Here is a 21,133-nt window from a genome sequence, read left to right as displayed (position 1 = left end):
ATTTTTGATAAAATTGTGACCCCGGGGCTTAGGGATTTTTTTCAAAAAAATCTTATTCTGCCGGTTAAGTTGTCGAGGGCTGATTTCTTTTCCTGAAGCCTGGAGAGCGAGAGGGGTCGGTGCGCCTGAACGCACCTTGAACGGCACCTTGTTTTAGAGGGGGAAACCAAGCGGGGGGGGGGTAATTTTCCCCCTCTCTGCGCAGCGCCTCCTGCCGCTTCGCTGAAGGGGCGCTGGGCAGAGAGGGGGAGAATTTTTTTTTCTTGTTCTCCTCCCCTCTAAAACAAGATGCGTCCTATGAAGCAATAAATACGGTATATAAGGTTAGTTCTGAAAGAGTTCCCAGCCCATATTATTTCCATGGAGTTGTACAAGCGGAACACACTGCAGAATGGCCCTTCAACACACTCTGCTTTCACAAATCACTCAGAGCCACTGCTATTCTCCAGTCAGCAAGTGGCGTCAACAAGAGGGTGCTCATTTAGTTTTCCATGAAGGGGGGGGGGGGAATCTTGCAATTTCCTTTCACACAGGAAGCAACACCTTTGGAGACTCAAGGCTGTCTAGATCTACCAAGTAGCAAGAGAAACAAATTGTAGTCTGAGTAAGAGGAAAGCAATCTGCAGGGCACTTGTCATTTGACGACTTACAGGAGAGTTAAAAACCAAACCAAAACCTCAAAGTGCACAAAAAGCTTTATTTACATACAAAAATACAGGCATGGGCATTCAGTTGTTTTTTTGTATCTCATAAAAACCAACATTAATAGACAAATCAGTGCAAGTAAGTTAGTAGTTATTTTTTGTAATTAAACTATTCAAAGCACAGACTTGTGAAATTAGAAATAAAACAGGAATTGTGCTATGCAACAATGTCGCTCATTTTTGCACCATCCTAGAAATCAAGTCTTCACAGATTTTTGTGAGTTCGTTGTTTTCCTTTGTCTGTGAAAAGAGAAGGAGACATATCAGAGACTGTAGGAGTTGCACAAATATTCAGAAAAGTCACCCATATTTTTACAGACTAGAATATAGTGGTACCTCGGGTTAAGTACTTAATTCGTTCCGGAGGTCCGTACTTAACCTGAAACTGTTCCTAACCTGAAGCACCACTTTAGCTAATGGGGCCTCCTGCTGCTGCCACGCCGCCGGAGCACAATTTCTGTTCTTATCCTTTTTTTTAAAAAAAGATATTTATTAAGGTTTTACAAAAAGAAAAAAGAAAAAATACAAATAAAAAAACAATTCCATCATTCCATCACATTCTTTCATTTGCTTGATTCCCGGACCTCCTCAAACCTCCCTTTTTGTATTCCAATTTAATTTGTTAGTTCAGCAAATCCTTCCCCTCTTTACTTATCCTAATCTTTAATCTTAAAATAATGTACTATTAGATTTTTGTCTATTAATAGTCCAATTTTTTCATACTCCTTATAGCATTATAGCTAAAAACCACATAACTTTTCTTCCAACATCATTCTAACATTCATTGATTTTACAATATTTCTGTAAGTAGTCTTTAAATTTCTTCCAATCTTCTTCCACCGACAATTTCTGTTCTTATCCTGAAGCACCATTTGTGGGTTAGCGGAGTCTGTAACCTGAAGTGTATGTAACCCGAGGTACCACTGTAGTTTGCACAGTGGGCCTCATTTTTAAGTAGCAAAATGAAAGCTGAAGGAGAAGCCTGAGAGGTGCTTGTGTCTGGAATACACAAATCACAGCATTCTTGTTTCATTTCAGAGATCTCAGCTGGAGCTAATGAGTAGCCTGGATGACATGCAATTTGGGTCCAGCAGATTTTCATATAATACAGATTTCAGATGTGTTTTGCAGGTATGGATTTAATTTGCAAAGCGGCAAAACCTTTGGAAGGCGGCCCCTCCACTCCTCTGCTTGAACCACCACTAACAGTCCCAAGCTCCAATGAGAATTTAAGACTGACCTTTTGCTCAAGGCTGCTCTCTAGAGACTGGGCTCTCATCTGTTCTTTGCGCAAACTGGCTTGGAGCGCTGCCTCTTCGGCTTTGGCTTTGCTTCGTACTTGGGCAATCTCTTCATTTGCCCTGTCAAAAAGGCATTCAGGCGTATTAGCTTCTTAGATAACACGGGCGCGTTACTTAAATGCACTGCAATCTGAAGGACGGCTGGATCCCAACACCTCATTACTCACCGGCATAGCTTTTCTTCTGCGTGGGCCTTCAATGCTTGATATTTCTGTTCCTCCTTCTTAAGTCTTGTATTGTAATCCTCAACACATTTTTTCAGAGCCTCTTCATTCTAGAAGAAGAAGAAAAAAAAACCCAGGCCATTTCAGAGGGGAGAGGACCTCTTAAAAATAATTGCGAGGGCAAGCCCAAATCTTGATCTGTCAAAAAGTAGAATCACTCTACACCAACACCACAAATTACACATTCAGCAAAATTCTGTTAAACCCTCTACAAGTGCATTGAAATATAGAAAGCTATTCTGTTTGTATTCAGAAGAAAACAGGTTGAATGCATGTGTGCCCCCTGTGCTATATCAAGTAATAACACTTTGAGACATTTGGGATAACAGAGAACCTTCCATACCGTTTCTTTAGTTTCCTGTCCAGAACCAACATCTCAGCAAATACTACATTTGGCACCAATGAAGCTCATCTAGCATTACTGATGTATGGTCCTTTAAAGGAGGGGTTGGCAATGTAGCACCTGCGGGTGTCCTTGTGTGTTTTTCTGGTTTTTTTAAAGAATAGTTTGGGAGGGGTTGTATGGGGGTGTGGGTAGAATAGCAGCCCTTCATCCATAGAGGGTTTTGCTAAAATATGCTCTGTGTGTGATTAAGGAAAGTGCACTTGGGCGGAGAGGGAGAGTTGTGTTGGGGGGGGGGTTTGCTGTGGGGTCCGTACGCATCATCTGCACAAGAGAGGGAGAAATGCAGGTGCAGCTTTTGCTGTATTGGTGTAAGAAAAAGCTATGGATGAAGAGCAGTAAACTAACTAACTAAATAGTGGCCACCTTGTATATTTTTCCTGGTGCTGAGAAATGCTCTGTATTAGACAGCGTGTGTGTGTGTGTGTGAGAGAGAGAGTGAGAGAGAAGGAGAAGAGAGATTGATTTTGTATGATCCCCACAATTACGACCAGCAGGACATAAGCAACTTCCCATGTCAAACATGAGGTTGCCTGGGATTGGGAAAGCAGCGATGACTGCAGTACAGTGGTACCTCGGGTTACATACGCTTCAGGTTACAGACTCCGCTAACCCAGAAATAGTGCTTCAGGTTAAGAACTTTGCTTCAGGATGAGAACAGAAATCGTGCTCCGGCGGTGCGGCGGCAGCAGGAGGCCCCATTAGCTAAAGTGGTGCTTCAGGTTAAGAACAGTTTCAGGTTAAGTACGGACCACCGGAAAGAATTAAGTACTTAACCCTAGGTACCACTGTATCTCCAGTTTTCTTATGCTATCCCCCCATCCAGCCCTGGTCCAAAAAAGGTTGGAGACTGCTGCTTTACATTTGACTCTGCAATTATTTTGCTGTTCGTAGTAGTAAATGAATTTATTTTCAACCAAAGACGTCAGGCTTGCCAAGTCCCCCCCACCCCGGTAATTAAAATACAGTGCAGTCTTCATAACAGGATCTCAAAATAGCATGCCTGCACAGTTATAATTGTTACACACGTGTTGAAATGTAATGTGTTATTATCAGGGATACAAATTGGCTTTGCAGGTTTAAGAGTTGCAAAGGTGGGTGCGGCGTTTACCCACTCCTTGTGATTATGTTTGTACAGGGGGATGGAAATGGTTAATGTAGATTGACCAATGAGAAAGCTCAGAGGCAGAGCCTACCTGGTTTTGAGGCTCAGCCCAGGAGTTTTACCATTGGGAGATAGGAGTCAGAGCCAGTGAAAGTCGAACATAGCGGTTGTGACAGATGGAGTGAGAGACAGGGATAGAACTGAGAGAGAAGAGTGTGACAGTGAGATAGCGCCACATCTAGTTAAGGGCTTGCATTTGAGAAACCGTTCTGAACATATTTAAAACTTGTTTGTTCTTCAATAAACTTTAATCTTCGTTGTTGACTTTACATCCTGACAGAGACTCAGTATTTCACCAGAAGAAACCTGGTTGGTGGCAGCGGAAGAATAAAGCAGTGGTGTACAGGTCAATAGTCCGTGAAACGACCGGGGGCTCTGTATGAACGCCACAGTGGGAGTGAAGGGACAGGATACCCAAATCCTGTCTGTGAAATCACCCCAGGCTTCAATAATCACACCAGGCCTCAAAACTGTCCAAAATTCCTTTTGTCTTCTAAAAATCCAAAACAGCTTTTCTCTGCTCTTCTCACAAGATGCTGTGCATAGGCAAAATGTTACTTTTAAAGGCTAATGAATAGACTCTGTCAATGCCAAGAATACTCAGGCCTGAGAACTGACTTTTATCTCATTCTAGTTGCAAGATCTTGGACATGCTGAACCACCAGGGCTCCTCGACCCCTTGGCTCTCACCCCCCCCTTCCTGGGAAGGGTGCTAAGAGTCCAATAGTCCCAATACAGCTTTCTGTTCATGCTCAGAAGAACTCATGGGCAGGACTCTGGAAGGAGAAGGAGAAAGGGGGAGGGAACTGGAAGGGGTATATATGTTTGTGCACATGACTGTGAACTTCGTGCATGCTTTTTGTGAGTTATCACACTTGCTCCTTCTACCAGTTCATGGATGGTAGAAAATAAAGCTTTTTCTCCGAAACTATTTCTTGAGTGTCTGTTGACTCCCATCTCCCTTTCCCGGGCGCAATATTTTTCCCACCCGAGGGCAAAGCCTCATAAGGCTACAGGAGACCCGTGCTTAAAGAAACAAGAAACATAAGTGGCTGGCAGAGTTAGAAATGCTCACTTTCTGATATCCTTCTATTGCCTCCTTCTGCTTTTCAAATCGTTTGAAGAGCTCAGACAATGATTTTTCCACCGAATTCAGATCAGAGCTAATCTGCCGTTTTTCATCCAGTACTTTCTGCAGTTCTTTCTGGGCAAGCTCCTTTTCTTTCTGGGAATTCTCTAGAGAAACAGATAGATACAAATGAAATGCACTGCTTGCTCTCTAGGATCCAAAATAGACAACAGTCCAGAGATCTTTGTGCAGAAGCGCCCCATTACCCCCATGTCTTAGGAGAGGCAGTTTTCAAGAAACCTCAAGAAACTCTGCAGATATTCAGAAATGTCAGATATAAATTCCATGGTGCAGAATTTAGGACACAATGTGCAACAAAATAGAACAGGGTTTCTGAAACTCAGGTCTCCAGCTCCTTTTTGAACTACAACTCCCATCATCCTGAGCTAGCAAGACCAGTGATAAGGGGTGATGGGAATTGTAGTCCAAAAATAGCTGGAGACCCAAGTTTCAGAAACCCTGCATTGTTTGAACAGCTTCCTCTTAAGTTCATATTCTAATAATGCATATAAAACTGGCTTCTGTCAGCAGCTTGGCCTCACTAGTTTTCAGTGTCTTAAGAGGACAATTAGCCTATAATAATGAAATATACAAATTAATGCTGTCCCTTAGAAGAGTGGGAGAACCACATGTTCCTGGACTCCAGTCCCCATTATCCCTGACCATTTGCCATGCTGGCTAGGGCTAATGGAAGCAACATCTGGAGGGTCAGATTCCCCACCCTGTCCAAGTTCATTAATAGAAGCAGCCACTATGGAGCAATTATCTTAACACTTAGATTGAACTATTCCCTGTGGATGTGAGGCTTAATCTCTAACATAAATTTTTTTCCTAGTTTGTTTTTGATGTCATGTGGATGATTGCATACTATATTTTATTTATGAATTTGTCTTGGAAACAACACTTTGGTATACACACACACACACACACCAAAGACCGACAGTCAATTTCTTCCAAATTAAGTTGATGGGCTAAGCCAGCCTCTCTCAAACATGCCCCCCCCCCCCAATGTTGTTGGACTACAACTTCCTTCATCCCTGACTGGTCTTGATAGCTAGGGATGATGGAAGCTGTACATCTGGGGGACAATGTTTGAGAAAGACTGGGCTAAGCCAATATCAAGTAATCTCGAATCTCTGCTGCTGTCCCATACTTCTGTGATTCTCAATTCATGTGCTTTCCTAGTCTTTGAAAAGTTTGGCAAGAATGGAGCTGGAGACTCTCAAACACATCTTTGGAGCAGGAATACACAATGGTAGAGCACAAGCTTTGCACACCAAGTTTCGAAAGTTGAATCCCTCGGTTGTACCAGGCCTCAAAACAAACAAACAAAAACAAATCAACAACAACAACTCCTCACATCTGGCTGGGAGCCTTTGAAAGCTGCTGGTAGTCAGCATATAGTTCTGGCCAGATACAACAGCGGTATGATTCAGTACAAAGCACCCCCGCCCCCGTCTTCATGCTTTTGTAATTTGTACTTACCCATCACTTGTGCTACGGTAACTTCAAACTCCGCAACAATTGTTCTAAAAGAGAGAAAGAGCTTATTTTAATATGTATAGCAAGAAAGATTATAGGACTTTGCCGTAGTTCCAGTTCCTGGCTCTAATGACCCAGAACACTAAGCTTCCCATGAATGCTCTTCTACTTGAAGAAAGGTCATCTTGCACAGGGTGACTCTTCCTATTTGTCTGTTGCTGTTTTTAATTACATTTTTTTTATCTCCACTGTAGTGGTGACAGTTCCCTCTCCTTTTGAGATAAGCCGCAAATAAAAATAATTTGCCCCTCCTAACAAAAATGGTCCTAATAAAGTTAGGCAACTCATGGAGGAGCTAGACCAAAACAGGTGTTTCCCTTGGCAATAATGAAACATGGCCCGCCTGAAACCCTGGAAAGTAGTTGCCAATCAGTGCAGAAGATCCTGAGTGAGATGGACCAATGACCTGACTCAAAGTTACTTTAATAATTAGCAAAGCTTCAGGAGCACAGGACCATAGCTGTCAACCGTCCCTTATTTGGCGGGAAACTCCCTTATCCCAGCACCGTGTCCCGCTGCTGTCCCTTATTGATGATGTCCCTTAAATTTCCCGGGTTTCATGCTCGCCCGGCTCAGGAGGGAAGCAGCAGCTTGGGATCCTCCGCTGTGAGAGAGCACGCTGGCGCCGTCGTCCTGGTGCGAGGAATTCCATTGGCCCTTCCCCACCTAAGACAGAGGGGAGGGAGAGACTCTCGCCCACGCTGCCCGCGAGCCCAGAGGCGGCAGCGGTGGCGGCAGCTGAGGAGACGGCCTGAGGGAGGAGGAAGAGGAGGGTATGGGGAGGGGTGGTAATAATAATAATAATTTATTATTTATACCCCGCCCATCTGGCTGAGTTTCCCCAGCCACTCTGGGCGGCTCCCCATCAAGTATTAAAAACAATGAAGAATGGCGGTGCCACAACCGCCCCATGCCAGATTGACAGCACCTGTCAATCCTACCAATGTATGTAACTCTTTACAATAGCAAAATCCGTTATTTTGGCTGCTGGTCCCTTATTTCCAAATCTGCAAGTTGACAGCTATGCACAGGACCCCTCCTAGGCCACGTTGCCCAGAATGTCTTGCTCCAAGGAAGGGCCCCAGCCATTTCTCAGAGTGAGGCTCACGGGGAGCCCAAGGCATGCCCGGCACTTTTGCAGCATCAGCAGAGCCAAAACAGTTCAACAGCTGAGGTGAAGGAAGTTAGGAGGAATAGCAGCCATGGCAAAGGTGAGGAGGCAGCAACGGCAGAGGCACCTTGGGCAGAACAATCATCTCAGTCAGTCCAACAGGTATCAGACCCTGCCCAAGGAACCAGCGCTTGTTGCGTACCAGGAAGGAAGAGGAAGCTCCAGTTCCAAAACAGAGTCAGATACCAGTTGAAATGGGTCTATATATTTGGTGGTATTTAAGTCCTGTGAGATAGCAACCACAGAACATGCTTCTGTATCCCAGTTGTACACCTACCCCATTTCTTTATTTTCCAAATAGATCTTGTGATGCTTCCTTTCCCATTCCAAAGCTTCCATCTCCTTTTCTTGTACCTGAAACCACAAGGTCCCGAAAATGAGAGCGTAACAGTAATGGATGTCACTTTAGATCTGGGCTAGAATCAAAGCAACATCCAGAAAAGTCCTTGGCTAGACCTCATTCTACCTTAAGGACAACTGTAGCATTTGTTAAGCAAGCTTACTCTCTTTTGTATGGGCATTTGAGGAAGCCATTTATTTATAATCACCCAAGAGGAAGCCATTTATTTATAATCACCCAAGGAAAAAAGCAAAAATAAATGACACTGGTGGTTTATATTGATCAGGAGCATTAGATGGAACTAATTTGATTAGTGTTCCAAAAATCAGTTTGAAAACTCCCATTGGTAAAGAAAATCTGCAGAAAAGTCTTGCAAAGTGGGCAAATGTTACCGGTCAGCAGGAAATCAAAAGTTGGTCAGCAGGAAATCAAAAGCCATTCTAAACAGTATCTTTCTAAATAGTATCAACTCAAATATTCCTTCCCATGTTCTCACCTCGGAAGTAAGCTTTTTGATAACCGCGTCCTTCTCAAGTTTAACCCTTTCGATAGCTGTATCCATGTCTTGCTCAGTGTATTTCAACACTTCCACAATAGCCCCAGTAGGCAGCGCAGAAGGCAAAAATGAAATATCCTTAGTGGTTGGAATATCTGGAGAACCTCTGGCCTGTGACAAGAATTTGAAAACACATTTACATGTGGTACTTTTATAATGCATTTTTGTGCTAACAGATACTCTAAGATGCATCAAGCTGCATCAGACAAACCATAGTTCCCTTGATGTCTAAACTGTTAAATGTTTTAAAAAACCGTAGTTGGTTCATTTGAGTTTAAAATGTAATGCTTCTGACCTCTTCCAGCATGCAAGCCTGAGGTTCACCATGGCTCATTCACACAACAGGAAACCATGATTTCATACTATTTCTGAACTGGGCCAATGTGTTGATCTTTTTTAAAAAAATTACAAACCACCTGTATCTGCAAACTACTAGAGATATTTAGATGGCACTTACCAGATTTGTTGAAGCTCCCAGAAGGTCTAGTCCCAATGACTTTTCTTCAGGTTTAGATGTTTTTATTTCATTGACTGCCGTTTCTCTAGATGGTCTAATTTAAAATAAGAAAAAATACTGAAACAATTCTAAATAGGCTCCAAAATTGAAGAGCACTAAAAATTGAATGCTTACCCATTTCGAACTGCATGTTCATTAGCACCAGGAGCACTTTTCTTAGGGCTTTCACTGAGCAGTGGATCAAATTTCAAGTACAGAGATTGCTTCCTCAAGACAGATTCTTTAAACTATGGGGAAGGAATTTGTAAGTAAGCGACGTACAGGCACAAGTCAGTCAGCCAAAGATGTGATTGTTTGGGGTACAGATCTTCCAAGTTGTATTAAAGAGCATCTCACAACCAAGGAAGTTTTGATACAACTCTAAAACAACCCAATAAAAGTAGATTCTTCTATATCTGTTTTGTGATATAAGCAGCATATACCGTATTTTTCGCCCCATAGGGCGCACCTAGTTTTTTTGGGTGGGAAATAAAGGGGAAAAATTTATTTCCCCCCAAGGCGTGGGAAGCCCGAGCTTCCCCCGACCCCAGAACAGGCTGCTATCTGCAAGCCTAGGGAGCCCGGAGGGAAGTCGCGCTTGCGGATATCTGCCCAAAGTTGCGTAGCTCTCCTACGGCTTGCGGAGAGCTGTGTGAAACTCGAAGCTTGGGGCACGCTGAACTCAGCGTGCCCCAGGCTTCAGGATGCAGGCAGCTCTCCGCAAGCCGTAGGAGAGCTGCGCGACTTCACGCCGGGCTCCCACGGCTTGCGGATAGCTTCCTGAAGCCTGGAGAGCGAGAGGGGTCAGTGCGCACCAACCCCTCTCGCTCTCCAGGCTTCAATGAAAGCCTGCATTCGCCCCATAGGATGCACACACATTTCCCCTTCATTTTTGGAGGGCGAAAAGTGTGTCCTATAGGGAGAAAAATATGGTAGTTTAACTGGAAGAGAATGGAGACAGGGCATTGTTTTGCCACAGAGCAAGTTTAGCTCTTGTGTAAATGAGAAAATATACATAACACTGAGTTTATATTGGTAGGTAGACGTTTAGAGCTCTCCTCTGCAATTGCCTTCAGATCCTTAGGAGTATCTATTCCAGCCAAAGTCTCCTCTGCTTGAAATACCTTTAACTCTCTTTTATAGACTGTTCTAGTATAGTAAGCTCAATGCTGTAAAAATCTTAAAATCAGTTCACATAATGGTTACTTACTGAGGCCCTTCCAAATTGTTCCAGATAGTCCACTTCAATATTGAGTCCTAGAACTAAGCAAATGCAGAAAGCAATGGTTTTTATGTTATTGAAACTAGAAGTAGCATGGGCAAAGATAAGATCGTTCTTTCTGGAGATGAGAAGTGCAAGCACACCTTCCTGCAATTTGTAGTAGCGTGTGCACCTTGTGGGTGTTGCTAGGCACAGTTCAGCTCTTTCTACTTTTCATTTAAATTCATTTAACTTGAGAAGTGCAAGCACACCTTCCTGCAATTTGTAGTAGCCTGTGCACCTTGTGGGAGTTACTAGGCACAGTTCACCTCTTTCTACTTTTCATTTAAATTCATTTAACTTACGATTTAATCATGAAGGAACAGATAATTCGTCAAAGGTTCAGATCTAACATTATTCTGAACACTTTTGGAGTCACATGTGGCTAGATGAGGGATAGGGAGCCTGTGGTCAGTTGTCAGCATCTGGCAGGCTACAGGTTCCCAACTATTTAGAAGTTTATTATTTTTAGAATTAAGCTATATATAAATGAATAAAAAGCTATACTAGGCGTGCGGCAAGTGCTTTGCAGAACTTTGAGAATGACAGTAGTCTGTCCTCCAATCAGGGTAGCGCATGAAGACATAGCCACAATAGTGCTTTATCGACAAATATTTGCACACTGATTTTTTTGGGGGGGCGGATCCTTAAGACAAACGCCTACAAAGCAGTCTTCATAGGAGGAGAAGATATGATAGCCATCTTCAAATATCTAAAGGGCTGACACATGGAAGATGGAGCAAGCTTGTTTTCTCCTGTCCTAGAAGTTAGGATGCAAACCAATGGATTATAAGGATATTCCTATTGAACATCAGGTAAAAGCTGTTCAACAGTGGAAGATGGTGGACTCCCCTTTCTTTGAGGTTTTTAAGGAGAGGCTGGGTGGCCACCTGTCATCTAGCTGAGATTCCTGCATTGGGCTAGGTGACACTCAAAATCTTTATAATAAATTTGGTACAGTGGTGCCCTGCAAGACGAATGCCTCGCAAGACGGAAAACCCACTAGACGAAAGGGTTTTCCGTTTCTGAGTTGCTTCGCAAGACGATTTTCCCTATGGGCTTGCTTCGCAAGACGAAACGTCTTGCTAGTCTTGTGGTCCCGTCCCCCCCCGCTTTCCCCCTTTTCCTAAGCCGCTAATAGTCTTAGCAGCTTAGCCGCTAATCCTTTAATAGCTGCTAATCTTTTAATAGCCGCTAAGCCGCTAACAGTGCTAATCCGCTTAGCCGCTAATAGGGTTGCTTCGCAAGACGAAAAAACCGCTAGACGAAGAGAATCGCGGAACGGATTCTTTTCGTCTTGCGAGGCACCACTGTAATTTGTACTTATGATGTCAGTTTGTTTGTGCTCTATGCAATTGCCCAAGCATGGGAAACAAAATTAGGTATAACTAGAAAAAAATGCACAATAATTAGAAGGGCCTAAAAGGTCCATAGTTCCAACTACTCTTACCTTCTGAGGGTGATCGGAACTCTTCGTTTTCTGTATCTGCAACCTGGTTGTTTTCATGCATTACTGTTGCTGGCCTTTCGCAAGAAGGCTGGAGCAAAAAGCCATCTCCAGGCAACTCTCCATTTAAAGACAAGTTACCCTAAGAAGCAAAGTTTAATGAAAATATTCCTTAAAGTGGAGAGATGAAATAAATCGCACAGTAGGGCAATTGCTCCTCTTCACTTTACTGAGTAGCTTGGGGCAGAGGACCAGGTTCTCAAAAATCAATAAACACATTTTAAAAAGTCATTTTGCCATTGCAGACGGCTGCGTTTTTGTATGTAAGTAGTGTTACATTAAAAAGTGTTTTTCTTCCCCAAGGTCGTTATATTAGCAATATTATTGCTTTCCCTTGAATTCTGGAACTTGATTACAAGGTCTTTAAGATCGTGGATTTATTATTCAAATACCACGTCTTCTTATAAAAGGTGAATGAACTAATATTAATAAAAAACTTTACTATAGCAGTATGGTGACCACGGGTGGCGCTGTGGGTAAAACCTCAGCGCCTAGGACTTGCCGATCGCATGGTCAGCGGTTCAAATCCCCGTGGTGGGGTGCACTCCCGTTGCTCAGTCCCAGCACCTGCCAACCTAGCAGTTCGAAAGCACCCCCGGGTGCAAGTAGATAAATAGGGACCGCTTACTGGCGGGAAGGTAAATGGCGTTCCATGTGCTGCGCTGGCTCGCCAGATGCAGCTTGTCACGCTGGCCCCGTGACCTGGAAGTGTCTGCGGACAGCGCTGGCTCCCGGCCTTTAGAGTGAGATGAGCGCACAACCCTAGAGTCTGGCAAGACTGGCCTGTACGGGCAGGGGTACCTTTACCTTTATGGTGACCACCATTATATCACTGCATCAAATGAAACAAATGACCTACAGACCTCAGTAGCAGCAGGATTATTCTATTTTGCAAGGCAAATATTTGCCTAGGAGAACCTTAAAAGTACTTTGTTGCTGACTGTGACTACAACCCTATACCCATTTACCTGGGAATTAGACCCACTGGAATCAATGGAACATACTTCCAAGTAGACAGCATTGTTATTACAGACATAGCCAAAGCTCCGTTTTCCATGAAGTCATACAGAATGCATAAAACTAACATAACTTTAATGCCTTCTAGAGCAAATAATTTTACTTTTGGAATCTGAATGAGGGAAGTGGAGAGGGTGGGGTTTTGTTGTTGTTTGGAAATGCAATACTCCGTTAAGAACAAGAGGAACCATTTATTATTCCAAAAGTACAGAATGTGGTACTCTGTGCAGAATTCTGAGCATCTCAGCTTTCCAGAAAGAGGGCAGGATTTCTAGCCAGTAAGGCTTCATAGACTTCAAAGTTTATTTTAAAACCACTTAAGAGGTTTTACTACAATCAAGTGGTATTTACATCTGTTAAATAAAATAAATTGGCCAAGTAGTACATCTGTTGAAATCTCAGAAGTATGTTTGTGTTTACTTCAAACGACCAAGACTGAGATAGGCTTTCCTGCTCTGCATAGTGCCTCTCACTCACCATGACAAGCATGGGTGATTCAAAACCACCACAAGCATATGCAAAACTTGCCTATGCAGGTGACAGAATTCAGCTTTGAAACTGAATGCTTGTGCAGTTTTGTTTTCCATTTTGGCAAGTATGCACAGCTTTGAGTATAACAATGTACACAGGGCCATATCATACCATCAAATCCACTGACTGTTCAGCTGGAGTTTCTGCTTCAGCCACAGCTTGATCTTCAGCTATAATCTGCTCATCATTCTCTTTCCTATAGGGAACAAGACAGCATATGTTATGGAACCTGACAGCTAACAAAGCTTGGTTCAACGTGCTTTATAAATAAATTACAGTGGTACCTCGGGTTAAGAACTTAATTCGTACTGGAGCTCCGCTCTTAACCCAAAACTGTTCTTAACCTGAAACACCACTTTAGCTAATGGGGCCTCCTGCTGCCACCGCATGATTTCTGTTCTCATTCTGAAGCAAAGTTCTTAACCCGAGGTACTATTTCTGGGTTAGCGGAGTCTGTAACCTGAAGCGTATGTAACCTGAGGTACCACTGTACCTTCCATAACTTTATAATTCAATTTTGTGCACAAACAGTATAACTTGCACAATTTCAATCTTGCACAGCAGAAAGGCAGCCAGGTTATTATTTGCACCCCAATCCCACAAATCAATCACATGCAGGGTAGAGAGCTTAAAAGCTCCTCTTGTGCCCCTGGGTTTTCCCCATCACTGAAAGAGCTTTTAAGCTCTCTGCCTTGCACACCGGGTTCTGGGATGCTCTTGCAGGCATTCAAATGGTCCTGCAAATCACATGGGAGCATCCCAGAGCCCAGTAAGCAAGATGTAGATTTTAAAAGCTCTCTGCCTTCCTTGAAAGGTAAGGATGGTCGTGGGGACAGTTCCAAGGGGGTAGTTACAGTATATAAGTTTTGTATATACACATGCCACCCACAGAACACAACGCCCATGCAAGATGCAATAGTACTATATTTAAAATACCACCATTTTTAGCAAGAACCTGTCTTTTGATGTGCGGGATAATCGCTAGTGTCAGACTAAGACCTGGAACACCAGGGTTCAAATCCCCACTTGGCCTTGAAACACACTGGGTGACCTTGGGGCAGCCACTGCCTCTCAGTCTAGCATACCTCACAGAGTTGTGGGGGTGACATGTTAACCACACCACCTTAAGGTCCTTGGAGAAGAACAAGACTGTTTGTGAACACTGTCTTCCTTAAGCATGTTATTAAACAGTTTATAGCTAGTTCTACTACACAGAACTGAGTAGCATGAAATGATAAGAGAAGCCTGAATAGTTCCAATGTGTGCTGTTTTCTTCCCCTACGTGTCTTGGGTTCTCTAACTTGCTAGTTTTTGGGATTGATATAAAGTTGCAAGCTTTTTCAATTTGTACTACTTCATTTCCCAAGCCCAGGATTTGCTCCAGATTTAGTGTTAAAATACTTACAATTTCTCACTTAATAGTTCTGCAGCTCCAAAGTCATCCGGTTGATTGTGCAACTGTGCTTGAAGTATTTTGGACAAAATACTATCCTCCTGGGTATCTGCTGTTTTAGTTTTGGGCATAGGACACTCTAGGGAATTTTGCATTTTTGAAACACCTCCTAATGGATTGAAGTCAGGATCATCAAATTTATTGCAGTCCAGGCTACAAGATGCTTCGTGGACAGAACTCTCTGTTGCAGTGTTGGTTCTCTCTTCAGCTTCCTCCAGCACTTTGTGAGTTGAAGCTGGTTTCCCAGAAGGAGCCTTCATTTCAGCACCCTTGCCTGGTTTCCTTGGGGATACCTTATTAGTTGCCTTTTCAAGCATGCCTGGTTCCAGTTTTATGAACTCAGGTTTTGTTACGTGAACCTCCCCCTCACACTCCGGCAAGATGCTGTTCACTGCTGTGGAATTTTGCCACTCCGATTCCTCAGTCTGAAAAGGTTTTATTTCACCGCAACTGGCATTCTCGGAGCTACAGGATCCTTGCACGTGTTGCGAGGGAGAATTTTGTATGTGGGATATGGACAACGGCTCAGTTTTGCAGACTCCGTTAGAAACTGTTGCCAAATCAGAGCTTAGAAATTGCTTTGTCACACCATTGTTTGCCGATGGGGTTTTGCAACCTGTTTCCTCATCAGATGGATTGTTCTCCGTAGCAGTCTGAGGCAGGCAAACTGCATCAAGAGAACCGTCATCTTGTTTCTCAGCTGCAGCAAACACTGCCAAAGACGATATTTTCACAAAGTCGTCAGTAGGCAAGTCAGGGATATTTGCTCCTTTGCTTTTTGCTGACATTACATCATCTGAAGAATCAGGATTTACCTTTCCTTCCACCTCTATCTTCTCACTTGCAATATCAGCATCTAGGGTAACTGTTTGTTGACTCCTGTTGAAAGGTAGACCCATCACTAGCTAGTTAATACGGCCTTTGAAGAATAATTAAAATAAAAGAGCCGCATTTGGCACACAGGAAAAGAGGCTTTTGTTAGGTGCAGCCCAATGCTTACGAACAGGGCATTTACTATCCACTTCTGTTTGGCACAAAACTGGAAAATTTATGTCAAACTTAGGTTTTTCAGTGTTTGTCTTCTACATTGTATTCAATGTGGAACTGGAAATGTATACCCCAAAACAAGCTTTTGGCCACCTCAAATGCTATATCCACACCTCCAGAAGAGAGTCTTCTATGAGAAGGCATTTAGTAGTGTCCTGCCCAATGCTTCATTTGGTTGCAGGACACTGTATGTGCACCCTAAAAGAAGGCTTTGTGCTGCCCCAAATGCTGCATCCAGATTTACAAGTAAGTGCCCCAATACATTCTCTGGGCACAATGCACTGCCAAGTATGAGCCCAAGCCAAAATTAGACAAACTATCTCTAAATAAGGAATGGAGGTGTGCACGCCCACAACGCTCTGAATCACGCACTCAGGAGTCAGTTTGTACATATTTTGGCAATTATTGGTGTGGAACCATGCACTTGTCAGTAGCATACACAAAGTCTAAGTGTATGACATCTACACATCCTGGGTTATGTAGGTATATGACTTGTGGTGGGCGATTTTGTTTGGGCTATTATAGGCATAGGTTTACACCATCAACAGTATCTTGCACCTAAATTAAGTGTGGGACTAGACACTACTCACTGCCACCTTGTAGATGACACCCTGGAGAATGACTTCTGCAGACTTAGGCCACTCTTCACATATCCACTCAATATTTCTAATGCCCCCAAATGTCACCAAATGGAAGACTCCTTCAGAAATCATGGGCTGGTGCAACAATCTGTTCTAGCACTTAAGTCAATGCTGCTGCTCTTAGCTTTGAAGGACCAAAAGGAACACTTCCCGTAAAATCTCAATTGTCAGCTTCTAGGAAGAAAAAGTCAGTCACCTCTCTCAATGAATCAGAAAAGACAGCTGCAAGAGAGTATTCTAGAGAACAGGGGCCATCATACAACCTTTTCTAGTTTTAATTTTTTAAAAATACATCAAGAGGATCTGATTTACTCACACAGCACTGGACGCAGACAAGACAAAATCCTCTGGGATGTCTGTGCAGTCACCTCCTATAACAGGTGTTTCAGGAATCTTCCTTTTATCTGGACTTAGGATTCTGTGAGTCTGAGAATCCCGCATAGGAGTATGAAAAGTTACCTTGGAAGAGAAAGTCACACAGATCACTTGAGCAAGCACACACACACACACACACACACAAAAAACCCTGAGAGCACACATGCATGCACATCCATGGGCATTGATACCCTTCCTTTCCACTAAGGAGGCCCTCAAGGAATCAATAAAGATGCCCATAAATATGATTAATAAAGAACAGATATTAAGCAACTAGAAGTATTAAAAACTAAACAGAGCTAGTACTAATACAAGTACTAAGCAACAGAGATCCTGTGTTCCTTTACAGTGATGGGTACATTTCAAAGGAGTTCTATAATAAGTCCTCCCTCACATTCCCATCACTATAAAGGAACACAACCGCCCAACAGGCATGGTGGTAACCGTTGGGGAAATTCTGCGTATGAGTTACAAAGTCTGTCCGCTATAGTTATCCCATAATAAAGTGAGACCTGAATATCAAACGCTTGGACCATGTAATGCATCTCCATGGTTCCATGTTACACATACCTACAATGAAGACCATTGCCAGTGTATACATTACACTTGCTGCTGGTCCATGACCCTTGAAGGGTCAGCTCGCTGTTGTCAGTGCACTTGGTGAAACAAGTACCGTATTTTTCGCACCATAGGGCACACCGGACCATAGGGCGCACCCAGTTTTTAGGGGGGGAAATCAAGAAAAAAAGTCTTTCCCGCCCCAGCCCCAAAGAGCAGCGTACAGGCTGCGCACAACCTCTCCCTGCCGGAGGGGTTGCGCGCGGCTATGGCACAAGCCAAGGCAGCGAGCAGGATGGATCCCGCTCGCTGTTTTGGCTTCCCCTTTAGCCCCGTGCAGCCTCTCCCTCCCGGGAGAGGCTGTGTGGGACTAAAGAAGCCATAGCCCCGTGCAGCCTCTCCTTGCCGGAGGGGTTGCACGCAGCTATGGAACAAGTCGAGGCAGCGAGCGGGATGGATCCCGCTTGCTGTTTTGGCTTCCTCTTTAGCCCCACGCAGCCTCTCCCTGCTGGAGCGGTTACGCGCAGCTATGGCACAAGCCTGCATTCGCTCCATAGGACGCACACACATTTCCCCTCAATTTTGGGAGGGGGAAAACTGCGTCCAATAGAGCGAAAAATACGGTATTTGTCACCAAAGAAACCCGTTGAACCAGGCCTTTAACACAGAAAATTATGCTGGACAGTAACAGCAGACATACCTTCATAGGCTTCACCATCCCCTTTGGTGGCACATTTTCTTTCTGTGATGGGCGAAGAATAGAAGGTCTGCCTACAACTTCTGGAGATGTGAAAAGTATGGCACAGCTTTCAGCAGCTATGTCGTTGCTACCGTTATCTCCACTTAAGGTATGCAGACTCATTCTAGAAATGAAAGCAAAGGTGTCAACAACCATAGCCAGGCTGACAATGTTGTTTTAATGCAACTGGATACTTCTAGGAGGAAACCTGTGGTCTCAATGTCAAACCCTGTGGCTCTCCAAGTTATTGGACTCAACTCCTATGGACAGGGATGATGGGAGTTGTAGTCCTGCAAGTACTCAGAAATCCAGTTTCTCATCCGTTCTCTAAAGTGTAGAGCTCTTGTAAACAAAATTCAGTGTCGCTCAGGTTACCATTAACACTATTCTAAGCCACAATGAAGTATAAGCTGTGCTGCAAAAGCAATACTGCAAAAACAAGATTGAGCATCTCTTCAAATGTAGGATGTTCTCACTTGGTGCTGTGGCTGTAAGTTTAGGGTGTTTTGAGACTGTGGGTATGAGGGCTTTTCTTAAAAAAATCAAGGACATGTATAGATATCCCTTACAAGTGAATAAACAAAAAAAAAGGAACATCCTGGCGTCCCCCTCTGTAAAAATAAAAGTAAGTTAACCAACTAATAGCCAGTTACAGTACAGTGTTTTGGGATTACAAATTGTAGTAGAGGAAACTTAGCTCCTGGGATCAGGAGCATTTCAAGGGAGTCACTGTGGGCGTACAAGAACAAAAAAGAAAGTGGTGGTTTGAAAGGGCACTTAGCCTCCCCATGGCTTTCAAACGCCATCCCAGAAGCTAAACTGGCTCCCTCCTTGTTGTTCTTCTGCCGGCATATTCAAGGGAAGGCCACCTTGTTCCAACAGGCTTTTGGGAACAGACTGCTTTTAATGAAAGAGCACCGGCTCCCAGTACATTACCGAGCACAAGTCAAAGTGTTGGTGCTGACCTTTAAAGCCCTAAATGGCCTCTGCCTAGTATACCTGAAGGAGCGTCTCTACCCCTGTTCAGCCCGAACACTGAGGTCCAGCTCCGAGGGCCTTCTGGCGGTTCCCTCACTACTAGAAGTGAGGTTACAGGGAACCAGGCAGAGGGCTTTCTGGGGTGTGGCTCCAGCCCTGTGGAACATCCCTTCAGATGTTAAGGAAATAAAACAACTATCTGACTTTTAGAAGACATCTGAAGCCAGCACTGTTTAGGGAAGCTTTTAATGTTTGATGTATTGATCAAGTTTTTAATATTCTATTGGGAGCTGCCCAGAGTGCCTGGGGAAGCCCAGCCACATGGGTGGGGTCAGGGCCGGATTTAGGTTTGATGAGGCCCATAGCTACTGAAGGTAATGGGGCCCTTTCTATGTCCAGCTTTCCTTTGTCAACAACCAATTGTCACTGTTTTTTGTGCTGAATATATGCTATATACAGTGGTACCTCGGGTTAAGTACTTAATTCGTTCCGGAGGTCCGTTCTTAACCTGAAACTGTTCTTAACCTGAAGCACCACTTTAGCTAATGGAGCCTCCCGCTGCTGTGCCGCCACACAATTTCTGTTCTCATCCTGAAGCAAAGTTCTTAACCCGAGGTACTATTTCTGGGTTAGCGGAGTCTGTAACCTGAAGCATATGTACCCCAAGGTACCACTGTAGTAATTTATGGACCTAATAGGTAACTAAACAAAACATGTATTTTATCATAGTAATTGCTTAACTTATATTTTGGAAATGTACATCCAATTCCCCCCCTTTATTTATTTATTTTTTTTGGGGGGGCAAGAGAGTGGGGCCCTAAGCTATAGCTTGTTTAGCTTCTATGTAAATCCGGCACTGGGTGGGGTATAAATCATTATCATCATTACTATAGCATGGCCGTTCTCATTGCAATTATCTGTACAGTATATTTTTTGCACATATTCTTAGTATTAATGTTTAACTGGTTAAAAAGAGAGAGATACCGCCCCCACCCGTTTTTAGCTGCTTTCCTTTTCTCTGTAAGCCACCTTGAGGTAAAAATGCAGGGAATAAAAACAACAACAACAACAGTTAACTTATCTTATATTTTGGAAGTGTACATCCATATTTTTTTTGGGGGGGGGGGCAAGAGAGTGGGGCCCTAAGCTATAGCTTGTTTAGCTTCTATGTAAATCTGGCACTGGGTGGGGTATAAATCATTATCATTACTATAGCATGACCTTTCTTATTGCAATTATCTGTACAGTATATTTTTTGCACATATTCTTAGTATTAATGTTTAACTGGTTTAAAAGAGAGATGCCGCCCGCCCCTTCCCCTCCCCCGGTTTTAGCTGCCTTCCTTTTCTCTGTAAGCCACCTTGAGGTAAAAGATGCAGGGAATAAGAACGGGACGACACTAAGGCCTAATAGCCCAAGACGGACCAAGGCAGACAGGTATGCGAGGGAAGGTTCCTCCTCCTTTGGGGGGGGGCGCGCGACCCCCTCCAGCCGCTTTCCCGTTCCTCACGGCCCTCCCTCCTTCCGCTGAGGGCCTGGACCGGGGCCGAAGCCTCCTACCAAAAACAAGCGGGGGGGAGGAGACCGGGGGGGAGGAGACCGAGGGGGGGCTTTCCCGCCCCCCAACCCCCCCTCCGCGGCCTTCCCTGAGGGAGAAACCGTCGCCCGACTCCGCTCACCTGCCTCCCTTCCAAAGCACAGCCGCCGACCCGAGAGAAGCCTATTCGCCAACTGAGGGAACCGCCGCCGCCGCGTTCAAATTTTCAGCGTCGGCCCGCCTCCGCCAATAAAAAAGCTCACTGCCGCGTTGCGTCAGAGGCCACGTGACCTGCCGCCGGCCAACCAGGAGAGGCGGCGGCGGCGGCCGGCATGCAAAGCGAGCCCAGAGGGCGGGGGAGGCGGAGCTTGCCTAATATTATTAACGCATGCGCACAACCGCCTGCTGTGCAATTTCCTAAGCTAAGTGCAGGGAATAAGGTGCTTTATATGTCCAGC

The 21,133-nt window shown here is 44.2% G+C and overlaps 1 protein-coding gene across 3 annotated transcripts; it reads right to left on the bottom strand.

Annotated features, from left to right (window-relative positions):
• Positions 1-677: 677 nt before the first annotated feature.
• On the bottom strand, positions 678-20,932 carry TACC3 (transforming acidic coiled-coil containing protein 3). 3 transcript variants are annotated; one of them, XM_028728845.2, is made up of 16 exons: positions 20,818-20,932; positions 18,122-18,284; positions 16,805-16,947; positions 14,753-15,679; positions 13,459-13,543; positions 11,743-11,881; positions 10,242-10,294; positions 9,167-9,279; positions 8,993-9,086; positions 8,476-8,646; positions 7,917-7,993; positions 6,412-6,455; positions 4,873-5,033; positions 2,173-2,279; positions 1,945-2,065; positions 678-944 (listed from the first exon to the last, which is right to left on the bottom strand). In XM_028728845.2, the coding sequence occupies exons 2-16, from the start codon at positions 18,281-18,283 to the stop codon at positions 879-881; spliced, it is 2,463 nt and encodes an 820-aa protein (XP_028584678.2). In that variant the 5' UTR covers position 18,284; positions 20,818-20,932; the 3' UTR covers positions 678-878. The 3 variants fall into 3 exon arrangements, with proteins under 3 accessions (XP_028584678.2, XP_028584679.2, XP_028584680.2); XM_028728846.2 differs by having other exon boundaries at positions 20,822-20,912; XM_028728847.2 differs by lacking the exon at positions 14,753-15,679.
• Positions 20,933-21,133: the final 201 nt, after the last annotated feature.

This window comes from Podarcis muralis, chromosome 6, assembly GCF_964188315.1.
Source record: "Podarcis muralis chromosome 6, rPodMur119.hap1.1, whole genome shotgun sequence".
NCBI lineage: Eukaryota > Metazoa > Chordata > Lepidosauria > Squamata > Lacertidae > Podarcis > Podarcis muralis.
Note: the sequence above shows the minus strand (reverse complement) of the source record. Positions and strands in the feature narration are given on the sequence as shown.

Bases quoted from the DNA above. Each gene is read 5' to 3' on its own strand.
- TACC3 (XM_028728845.2), bottom strand. From the start codon at position 18,283: ATGAGTCTGCATACCTTAAGTGGAGATAACGGTAGCAACGACATAGCT. The intron at 11,882-13,458 runs GTATGATATGGC...TTTGCTTCTTAG, and splicing joins AACAGTCAGTGGATTTGATG to GGTAACTTGTCTTTAAATGG. The intron at 9,280-10,241 runs GTAAGTAACCAT...CCTTCCCCATAG, and splicing joins AACAATTTGGAAGGGCCTCA to TTTAAAGAATCTGTCTTGAG.